Below are 12,174 nucleotides of genomic sequence, written 5' to 3'. Positions count from 1 at the left end.
TTGCTAATAATATCATAACAGTGAGATTAAAGATGGCATATTTTCTCTTAAAATGAAAGACTCATACTTCACTTTGTGACACAAAACTTTTTGTAAAACAATGCATGCTGTAACAGTTGTAATGCGATTTTCTTTTGCACGATTTATATCATCCTGTTTCATCTCTCTCGAACGTTCTATAAATAATAAATGTTGCTGATAATCACTTTCCAGTTATTGTTTCTGTTCCTGGTCAGACGAATTATAAATAAAATACTTTTCACACAGGTCCTTTTAGGGCGAAATAAGGAAAGGTTGAAATACGTGGAAAATATGTCTTTATATTGGGGTTCAGTATACATATCGTAAGATTTAATCCGATTGTCTCTCATGATTGGCAATCATCCAAAATGAATCAAAACTAACTTGACGTTCGGATTCACTCATTTTGGGGCGCATTTGAATCGGCAAGAATTTTTACACGGTGCTTCCATGGTATTCAAATATTCTGATATTCATTCAAATATCCTTCGCAAGTCTTAAATTACAGCTCTCTTCTTTTTTTCGATCCAGGTGTGTCAATGGTGGAAATACTCTGTACAAATGCACTAAGGACAACATCATATCTGGTGATGTGATGTCTACAAGTGCATTTGTGTCTAAAGGTGGCAAAATACTTTGACAGAAGAATATATAATGTTATTATGCTCTGAAGTAGAGCCATATTTTTCATTCTGTGTAAGATCTGCTGGAGATTTCGTAATTTCTTCAATCAAATCATCAATCATTCCCAAATATTTGTGTCATATCTGGCACACTAGCAGAACAGCTAAACCACGATAATCCAGGATCACTATTCACTAGAAGTATTATTGGAAATGGATATTCATAAATGTATATGAGTAAAAAGTATTTTCAATACATATGCAAAATTAGGCAAGTATTACCTTACCTACTAATCGCAAGTCGTCATGGAATCGATACAAGAAGAATAATTAATGTAGGCTGTAAATTAGAAAGTAATGGTGCAAATATGCATTTATACGATGCTTACTAATGATAGAAAGATGTTATAGTTTATATTACGAGACACAGAATATTATAAACATTGAAAATCCTGTAGGAGCCAATAGTACCGACAGAATATTTACGGTTGAATTATTTATAATTATAACCTATAAATGTGTTGTCTGAAGTAGGAGATGATTAAAGCCACATATTATTTACCTTTATTGTTTCGATCCTTTATTTTACTAGTCTCTTGAGATTATTGTAATATTCGCCGAGATCTAGTTGGAGACTTATTAACTAAATGGAATAGTACATAACTTAAATCCATTAGAATTTAAATTCAAATTCCCACCATCGGTCGATAGTATTAATATTAAAATTAGTCACTTGTTTACAATAACGAAAATAATCCAACTTTACTGTCACAAAAGCAATTAGCGATAATAAAATTTTGCGCGATTCATTACAAAGGATAATGATTTTTTAATACAGTGATGTTCTATGTTGATAATGGCGAGAGTGAAGGTGAAAATTGAATAAGTGTCATATTCCACGGTGAAATAATAGTTAAATGATTCACTAAAATGATTTGTGTAGGGAGCATGCATATTTTTTCCGAGTAATATCACACCAACTCGGTATAGTGTCATATTCAGTGTCACATACAAATTATAAACAATAACTTGTGCAACCAACTACAGGTGGATTGTTATTCCATGTTATTTAAGATATTACAAAAAATGTTATATAATCATAACTCTACTTACGAGTATTATTTTAAAGAGTATTTTGGGTGTTTTTCGAGGAAAAAATCCAAAAAAAAATTGGCTGGTGTGGTATTTTTTTCTACGCAACAATAGCTCAAAAACATAAAACACACTATTTTGAATTGGTGTGTTATTCCGAATATTATGTACACCCGATTTTTGGCAATTATTAGGTTGCACTATTGGACACAGGAAGGAGTAGTACATTTCCGCTGACGCGTCAGAGAACACACTATCCCGTTATGACTACTCACTTCGGCCATGCTTCATTCGGGGATTGGCCTCCTGGCGTAGTTTATAGTGTTTTAAGAGATTTATTATTAATATCGTGTTCGTTCAATCTTGGAAAAACATAGGTATAATGTAGAAAATATAAGTGCAAAAATACTTTAACTAATTTATTTAAGTAAAAAAATACAAGTTTGATTAAAATAACATAACATTGTGTTGACAAAGACTATAATACATACTTATAATAAAATTCACAAACATTCCGAGTTTCTATCAATTGCATCTCATTTGCGAATGTGTTTGTTTTAAAATTACACGATAAAATTAAAACATATTACCTACTTACATTCAAAAAATTCGGCACTGAAACAAGCGCGTGCCTGTACATCCTTGGGATTGGCGGACGCTGCTCGCGTGCCAGGACTTCAGTGGCGTCTATCTGGTTTTAAATAAGAGGATTGATTATTTTTCTAATGTTATTACAATAACGCGCGTGTTTGAACATGTACCTAACCGAAAAAAATATATTTGTTTAAAAACGGTACATGTTCAAACACGCGCGTTACTATGATCTTAATCCCTACTTCATTTATCGTTTGTCAATTGATGGCAACGGCCGTATATTGTAGCTTAACCACTAGGGAATGCCAAAAGAAATGGCGTATTTCAAAAAAACACTACCTTATTCTTAGGTCAATTATTATTATAAAGCAATCATTATTCGTAGGATGTTTATCAAACGTGAATGGTTAAGGACATAGGTTAGAATTAGTATCTTTAGAATTATCTTCAAATGTGTTAATTTTGCCCATTTTTTGTATAATAAAATGCCTAATTCTTGTCAAATTTGGGATCACAGAGATTATCAATATATTTTTTTATCGTAAATATTTCACTATAATAATGTCGACATAAATTATACTGATGGTTTTATAAATGCGTTTAAAAATTAATAAATGTAAAAAATCTTAACACAACTGCACTTTTATGTACTGAAATATGACTATATTCTAAAACATTAGAGCGAGATGTTAAAAAGAATCCTATTTTATGTAATAAAAATATTTTATGCAGTCATCAAATGTTTAAAATAAATATAAAGGATAATAAGGCTTCAAAATTATATAAATAGATTATCTACAACGTTTAAGGAATGTCCAGGGTTGTGCTCTGAAAATACCATAAAAGCTCTATTATGACCTACGCTGAGCATATGGGCCGTTAAGACAACAAGATGTCGAGCATTTATATGAACACAGAATGCATTGATAAAGTTTTTCTCCGGTATGTATAAATTTATGTCTTAAGATTATTAGATGAGGAGCATCTATATGAAAATACATTGCATTTATAAGTTTTTCACCAGTATGTGTAATTTTATGTCTCTTAAGATCAACAAGGTGCGAGCATTTATATGAACATACTTTTACATTTATAAGGTTTTTCACCTGTATGTGTCATTTGATATATGCAATTACAAAGCATATATATACATAAATTGCATTCATAAGGTTTTTTATCAGTACGTAAGTGTCACCTAATGTGTTTTGGGATGACATAGTCGCGAGCATCTAAATGAACATAGATCTCATTTATAAGATTTTTCACCAGTATGTCAATTTATGTTTTTTGATATCACTAAGATGAGAGCATCTATATGAACATACATTGCATTAATAAGGTTTTACACCAGTATGTGTCATTTTATGTTTCCTTAGATTACCAAGATGTGAGAATCCAAATGAACATACATTACATTTGAAAGGTTTTTCACCAGTATGTGTCATTTTATGTCTCTTAAGATCATTAAGTTGCGAGCATCTATATGAACATGCATTGCATTGATAAGGTTTTTCACCAGTATGTTTCATTTTATGTTTCCTTAGATTACCAAGTTGCGAGCATCTATATGAACATAGATTACATTTATAAGGTTTTTCACCAGTGTGAGTTATTTTATGTTTCTTAAGAACACCAAGTCACGAGCATCTATATGAACATCGTGAAGGTGAAATTTTGATGACATAACTGCATATTTCAGCCTTATAATCAATCCTATCGCTAAATAAAAAGACGTAACCACCCATAACAAAACCAAAGTAAGAACCGAGGAGTAAGTCCCGCAGTTCATACTGACCGGTTTAACAACTACTCAGGATGAGCTGTGGATGCCAAGAGTCGACCTAAGTGGTAAGTATTATAGATGTAGGATATAGGATTAATTAAATAAATGTATAGGTATTACTCGTATGCATAAGGAAATAATATGTATTTAAATGTTTAATTGTATTGTTAACATAGGATCACCGAGAAAATTTAATATGCCATTACTCAATGTATTGAATCGATTTAATTAATAATCATTGTATAATTGTTTTGATATTATAATTAAAATGACGTATCAGAATACGTAGTTATATAGAATCGTGTAAAAAGCAGCATATTTTATTATTATGCAAATGTACGTACATTTAATAATATAGTGCAAGCTCTCCTTATAATTGCTATATAGCTTCGTATGTCAGACAGAGCCAGCGCTCAGGCCAATTTTCCAGACACGTTTTGTTTAGAGTATAAGGTGCAGTGAGTGGAAAGAAAACACAATAGGTGGGCAATTTTATATAGATAAACCCCATACAAGTGAACGAGATAATACCGTAATGCTAAAAGAGAATTAATCAAAATATCCTTGCAGATTAATTATTTGTGATGCCATTATTGATTTATATAAACTTAGATATAAGGCGAACATAATATATTAACTAATAGACTAAGATAATCTTAAGCCTTTATAACTTTGTATCTATCCTTTAGACGTGTATGTCCAAACATAAGTAGAGATGAAAAATCGTAGTTTGTAAAGCTCAAAAGTGGACGATATAACAATAAAGTTTAAACGCACATCCTTACAAGTCCAGTCGATGAGCTAAGGGATGGTATGTAAACTTTTAAATTCTCTTATTCAAGATGTAACTATTTGAGAGGTAAAACATTAATCCACGCAACCTATCTCGTCTTTTTTTGGTCACACCTGATGGCCGCGAGTACATCCTAATTACGTGTGCGGTTCTCCAACTTTCTAATTAGCGACTTTATATTATTAAGACTTTTATAAGTTAATAAAAATTAAATAAATAAATAATATAAATAAATTTGGACTTTAATATTTATAAAATTCTACGAATTAGTTCCTATAATTATAAATATGAACTATATATAATTTTTCTACAGTTTTTCTGTGAACTATATTATACAATATATAAATTATATGTGACCTTAACATTGGAATAATAGTAGTGCAATTTACAATAAATATCGTAATACTGAACGTGAGTTTTATTCGTTAAAATAACTGTAGTGAAGCACCATCATCTAGTGTTTTCACTATGTACTCCAAGATCCTCACATAGATGACCCCCAGATCACATATCTGAGCTACTCGAATCTGGGTGACTGTCACCTGCCTAGCTTTAAGGCGAAACAAAGGTCACAAAAAATATTCAAATCTCATCAAACAACCTCGATCAATAGTATAAACAATATTTTAATATCATAATTCGAAATTCCACATGATTTATTAGAACTCACACTACACGATACTACTCCATATTGGAGAATGTATTGTGGGGTGTGGGAATGACTATTAGACAACGAAACTCAAAACAACTATATCAGGTGAAAACTTCTACGGTTGATTTCAATATTTTGTGAATTTGGAATATTATTATTAAATATCGTTATAATTAATTTGTAAATTAAATAAATAACGTTTGGCTTGCCCACTCTTGCGGCACATCCCGCTTTCGCCTCTTAATTATTGGTCGTTAGGTTTTCCATAAACTTTTGATTGTATAATGTAAGGTATAGAAGGGTGAGGGGTGCAATCACTTATCCATACTAAAAATACACGCCACATGCAAGGAGAAGTGGACAAAGAATATCTTACTTGAGAGATGAATTTTTATCCACTGCACATAACTACTGTACGACAACATTATTTAGGCGACAACAGGAAGTCGCCCTTGTCGCGAATAGAATATTTCACAGTGTTGTCATTTTTTGAGAAAACATATCCCGCGAAATTAGGTTTTAAGTTTATATCAATTCTATTCTCAGTAAGTTTATAAGTACATTAATTTATAAGCCTAATTATTGTTCAATAAATATCAATAGAATTTTTTTTTCAAATAATTTCACCTCTTAATTATTGCTATTATATTAGGTTAATTAGTACAGCGTAATTATTGAATTTGGAAGGAAATGTATCATTGAACCCACATTAACTGATAATATTGCTGCAGGTATTTATTAATTAAGGGGACGCTCTACAGAAATGCCCTTGAGAATTGAAAATATGATATTTTTATATGTGGTCCGAAATAGCTGGTCTACTAGTAATATTAAAAAGTCGCCGCCGATACGTGGGTCAAAAGTAATGGTCAATAAATTAAATTTAAAACAAACAAACTCGCTTCAGCTTAGTGAGTATGGGGTGACCAAAAAATAATATCTTTTAATAAACTTAAATGATACTAAATTCAATATGTTAATCAGCTTTTTGGTGGGAAATATTGCAACCAATATGGTGGATATTGTGACGTTTTTAAACTTAGAGTTTAGTTTAGTAGTTTAGAAACTTAGAAATAGATTAATAACTTTTTAACCTGAAATTGTACGAGAACTAAACATACGAAGGATTTTGAAACACATTATCTACCTACATTTTTATTTCATGTGCTATCCAAAAAACATAATTAATGAATAGTATTTATTTTTAATGTGTAAGACCTACATAATTAAAGTATAAAGTATTGTTTAATTCTAGTGAATATTTAAAAAAAAAACGTACAATATATCTAGTGATGTACCCGAGTTTAGAGACACTTTTACAAACTAGTAACGCAATTACTTTTATAATATAATATGTACTAGTGAAACAATAGGTAGGTAGCATTATTGTATTTTGTTGGTTGAGTACAAAATTGATTCAATAGCCTTACAAAAAAAAAAAAAAAGTGACATCATATTTTAAAATTTTCCTTGGTATCGTAAAACGCCGATATGTCATACGCCCGCGTTTCAATGAAATGATCAGTTTTAATCGGAATTCGTATAAATGTTATTGTTTATTTGAATATTTATAGTTATCTATGGGTGCTTGTTATAAATGTGAGTTATTATATAGTGCTGTGCATTTTTAAATCATTAGGAGACGTAAATAATATCACCTGTCGTTTTTTACATAAACAACAAATAATGACAGATGTTACCTTGTTTTTAAAAGTGATTTTTTTGTGACTGTGTTAAGTTATATAAAATTGTGCTCACTTCAACTTACAGTCACTCGAATGCATCTCATAAGTAAATATGTGGTCAGTCAATTGAAATACCGTATGTTAGTATACATAGCGTAATAAATTTATAGTGTCAAAAGACTTGATTTCCGTTAGAGGTGTAGAAACTTAACTTAAACAGAGAACTTAATTCATAAAAATTTAAATAAATCAGTTCTAATATGTTTATCGATCAATCTTATTATGATTAGTTTGTGAAAATTGATTGTATATATCGGTTAAAACGCATTTTAAATTTAAAGCGGCCATCTTTGTTTAGTCGGTTCGAGTGTTACAAACATTGTGAAAAAATAAATTCCCATATTGTCAATAATGTGACGTATGTGCCGGAAAGCTTTAGAGAAACATCAATATTATATCGCAAGATTACTTAAATTCGGAAAACCCTTCCTTTCATACTCTATATGACCTATTTGAATTTCGAACATTCCATAAGTGTGTCTGGCGTTTTAACCCATCGGACGTGACGAATAAGGCACACAATCGCTCGCAAAAACAGGCAAATCTGTAGGATAATAATATATAAGAGATTATTATACGTCTAAAAATATTAATAAAATAGATTACGATACACATAACTTTATAATATACAAACATAATTTCCAGTATTTGGGGAAATATTTCTAGTATTACAACACTGAATTTTGACATACCTGATATGACAGGAACCCGTAAAATGGGCTTGTTGAAAGTATTGTATAGGCTCGCCTTTTAAATATGACTCTTTTTCTTCTTCGCAATAAATCAAAAGTTTACTGATAATAATTCGAACATCATTTCGTATTGTTTTAGACATAATAATTTGAAACCGGAAGTTCGATTAGCTGTACTGGAGGGGATTGTAGTTCACAGATTTGCCACGTAGCCAAGATTAAGTTGCCGGACATTACACTCGCTAAAGATGAAAAAGACAATCGAGATTTCGTATTTTATGGCAGGTGAAATATTATAATTAGGCACTACATTAAATCACCGATTTCGTGATGTTTCAACTCGATTCGCATGAAATACTATTACCTCTCTGTTTTCAAGATTCCACAACGTTTTATTTTTTGCTTGGATAGAACTTACGAAAGGGTTAATCGTCAAACCGACCTGTAATACTGCGCATACTTTTTGACACTTATAATCAGTATTTAGACCGGCAAATCATGAATAGAGTGACGATCAAACAGCGATTCAAAGATATAAATGTTTTACTTAAGCGATGACGCTTATTTTGGGCTAAACGGGTTTGTTAATAAACAAAATTGGCGCATATGGGGTCCAATCTAGAAGAGGCCCTAGAGATTTCTTTACATAAAAATAATGCACTAGCTTATGCGGTTTACATGCTGGTGGAATCATCGAACCTTATTTATTAAAAAAGAGGCGGGAGCTCGCGTTACGGTCAATGGAGATCATAAGGCACTGGCCCGTGATGAATTATATTTGTTGCTATGCATATATGTATGGCATTGATCCGGATAGGATGTGGTGTCAACAGGATGAAACAACGTATACGGAATTATTGAATTAGATTTATTTATGATATGAACCTGTCAATTTGCTTCCAAAGTCTTGCGATTTGACAAATATGGAATATTTCTTGAGTGGCTAGGTGACGCTGATAAGCCATACATAATTGACGCCTTGGAAACCAACATTGTTAGTGCTATTTGTAATATACAGCCAGCAGTGCTCGAAAAGTGGCCCAAAACCGGACGTACAGAATGCACTTCGTCAAGAACCCCGCGGTGGCCATATAGCACAAAATTAATATAGTTTTGTATGCAAATTCAAAGATTGGATAACATAATTGACTGATGTCAATGAAATATGTTCACTCTGCAACTGTGCTATGTTTATTCCTGATATTTCTCTGATAAAATAACTAATGATCACCTAAATAACGTAACTATGGCCGAGCAGCTTACGCGTCGGGATGCGTGCGATAAACCTCCTCTTTGCTGGAAGCAATTTTTTTATAAACAATAGAACAAATAAACGTTATTTTTTGTTTACATATCTTACCTTGCATGACTTAAAAGGCACTCGCGGATGATTAATTTAACGTACAGTGGATCGCAATTTAAGATACCTATTCACATTAAAAATTGCTTTACATTCGAATGATTGTCATGTATAAATTATGATAATTAAATACTCACGATTTAACGAAAGATGTACTAACCTACACATATATTGTATTAATATATTATTAGTGTGAGCTAAAACCAACAAATGAAACAAGTTGGAGAAAAATAATAATGGTCAAAGATGCATTTGCAAATTCCAACCTTCTATATAAGACAGCACACATTATAATATCTACTTACAATTGGCCTGTAATCTGAATAGGAACAACCCGGTTGAGGGTATTCATCATCATATATTGGGTGTGAAACATCTTCAATAATCTCACGCTTGACGATGGCTTCTTGATCATCTGTCTCAGATTTTATATTAGAGAGGTCAACCATTACGCACTGAAAGAAGCAATTATTATATTTTGTAAACACGGTAAAACCAGTTTCAGCTCTCGTAACATCCATATAACAATGTATAATAATTATATTTAACATGAATTAGTAGAAAGCCTAACCTAACCTATAATAACACACATGTATCGTAGCTGTCAAATTGTATAAACATGTAATTTTTTTGAAACAAAGTTTAATATCATCGCAAGTTCCTACATTCTTTGTAAAAAGCAGTATTTTATTATATTACACGTATCGCTGTTATTGCCAATCTAACGTGTTTGTAAAAGATATTATTTTCACAAAAACTAACCTCAAAATTGCAACTTGAAACGTCCACATTCTCCTGCTTTACATGAGTGCGAACTTCCGGGCTGTTTGGATGGTTAGTCTGTGTATCAACCAAATGCTGGCTTTCTGTACCAGATTGTTCTCCATCACATTCTCGCTTTACGTCCATTTTAATGGTAAGTGTGCTAGGAACAACGTGACAAACAGGATCCATTCAAGGTATAATATTAGATAAGTGTTGCCGCTGCACGTATTATTATCCATGGCCGTAATTAAGAAAAGTGTATGTCTAGCATAAACACACGGACAAGTTTTACAGGTTGTTTAAAACCTTTATTTTAAATTAAAACAATCCAATAGAACAGTTTATTACCTACCCATTGAATCAAGGATCTGGTATAACAAACATATAATTTTGAATGTAGGTAAGTAGGTAGGTACGTAAATTATTTGACATGGGGCACCGCCATCTGTAGATTAATGAAGCGTGAGCATAACTTTTTGCACAAGCAACGAGTGGTCCACGGCCATTCTATTTATTGATTACGTAGGTACTTGCAAGCAGAGTTTTTTATTCTATAATAACTGAAGAGTATAACTTAGTTATTAGTTATTGTCCTTAAGAATCGATTGTCACATTGACAAACGACAAAGTGTATTATGATATTATAATACACAGAAGAAGTTTATTTACTTTGATCATCACTTCCAATAATTATTAATAACACATTACCACTAAATCAGATGCACTCCAAGGTCTGCAAGATACGTTAAAATAATCTGAAACTAAGAATACTCCGACAAGTGAACACGACAAACGCGTCAGTATGAGCACTCTATAGACAATGACAGGTCATCCATAGATAACTGTAGGGGCTAAAAGTAAGACCAGTCGTGTAATGTATGTGTTCTTCAGTGGGCAAAGCATAGGGTAATTTTCAAGGCAATAAGTAACTTTGTTTCTGCCTACCTAGCATATTTTTTTGCTCTTTAGGAGGTACTCGAAAGGCTAAATAATATGACAAAATAATACATAAATATAATTATATCAAAAATATGTAAAAAAAAAAATCTATAGGTAGGTAGGTAGGTATTAGCACGAAAATGTTTCGAAATTATATTCAACACCGAACATAGAAAAAGTTTTCGAGGGTTAAATGGTTCTTTCTCCAAGGATCTCAATAAAAATTATAAATATGCTACCGCGCTCCCAATGGACCGGAACGTATCACGTTCTTTGTGGTGACGTATTAATATTTGGACAAGAATCAAAATTATAGTACATAGGAATTTAATATTGCAACCCTTCTATTTATTATTGTACCTAGTATTAAATTTTAATAAGTACTTAGGTAGGTACCTGCTATAAATTTATTCCGCGTACTATGGTAATAAGAAGATCAGCACACCAAAAATACTACAGGGGATTAATAAAAGTATGGTTCTAGGTAAGTACCTATCTACATACAAAGAGTGCGCTATTATAACTGTACCATCATTTCCTGACCGCAAGAAAATACCTAGGTACCTGAACAGGGAAAAATAGGTAACCAATCCCTATACTACTTTAAAATTGTCGTGCTTATGTTCTTTTTGTTATTATTTAACTTTTAATGTATAATATTAATAGCACACTAAACTTCGGTGAAATGGCAAATAAATTTTAACTATTATAGTATAGGTACGACGAAATTCTGGACTCCCTGGCAATCGGAGAGCGAAAGTCGAGCTGTGAACACGTCAATTTGTTTCGTGATGGCGACGGGGGTATTATTTTTAAATTGTGTAAAGATGACTAAAAGCGTTACCCATTTATTTGAAAAAGAAAACATTTCAATCATTATATTATTATTACTTATAATAATAACGATAAACACAACATTAACTGGACGCATTTTGGATTTATATGACAAATTATATTTCGTTCGGAACGCGTCATTTGCATAATACGCGCATGTTCTAGCCACGATCTTTTTAGCCATGCCTCAACTGAGGTATTTAACGAAATTTTTATCTAACAACGCGCACCTATTATAATTTTTGTCAAAATACCGCGAACTAGGTAATATGTACTATTAA

The 12,174-nt window shown here is 31.8% G+C and overlaps 1 protein-coding gene across 1 annotated transcript; it reads right to left on the bottom strand.

Annotated features, from left to right (window-relative positions):
• Positions 1-2,207: 2,207 nt before the first annotated feature.
• Positions 2,208-10,296, bottom strand: LOC147077290 (uncharacterized). The gene is made up of 3 exons (XM_085940767.1): positions 10,118-10,296; positions 9,661-9,810; positions 2,208-2,427 (listed from the first exon to the last, which is right to left on the bottom strand). The coding sequence occupies exons 1-3, from the start codon at positions 10,262-10,264 to the stop codon at positions 2,323-2,325; spliced, it is 402 nt and encodes a 133-aa protein (XP_085796893.1). The 5' UTR covers positions 10,265-10,296; the 3' UTR covers positions 2,208-2,322.
• Between the last annotated feature and the right edge of the window lie 1,878 nt (positions 10,297-12,174).

Source organism: Rhyacophila brunnea, unplaced genomic scaffold (assembly GCF_057557595.1).
Source record: "Rhyacophila brunnea isolate RB1 unplaced genomic scaffold, BYU_Rbru_1.0 scaffold_13, whole genome shotgun sequence".
In the NCBI taxonomy this organism is placed as follows: Eukaryota; Metazoa; Arthropoda; class Insecta; order Trichoptera; family Rhyacophilidae; genus Rhyacophila; species Rhyacophila brunnea.
This window is presented reverse-complemented; position numbering and strand designations above follow the sequence as displayed.

Bases quoted from the DNA above. Each gene is read 5' to 3' on its own strand.
- LOC147077290 (XM_085940767.1), bottom strand. From the start codon at position 10,264: ATGGACGTAAAGCGAGAATGTGATGGAGAACAATCTGGTACAGAAAGC. The intron at 9,811-10,117 runs GTTAGTTTTTGT...TGCTTCTTTCAG, and splicing joins TTTCAAGTTGCAATTTTGAG to TGCGTAATGGTTGACCTCTC. The intron at 2,428-9,660 runs GTAAGTAGATAT...ATTTAAAACCAG, and splicing joins ATTCAGATTACAGGCCAATT to ATAGACGCCACTGAAGTCCT.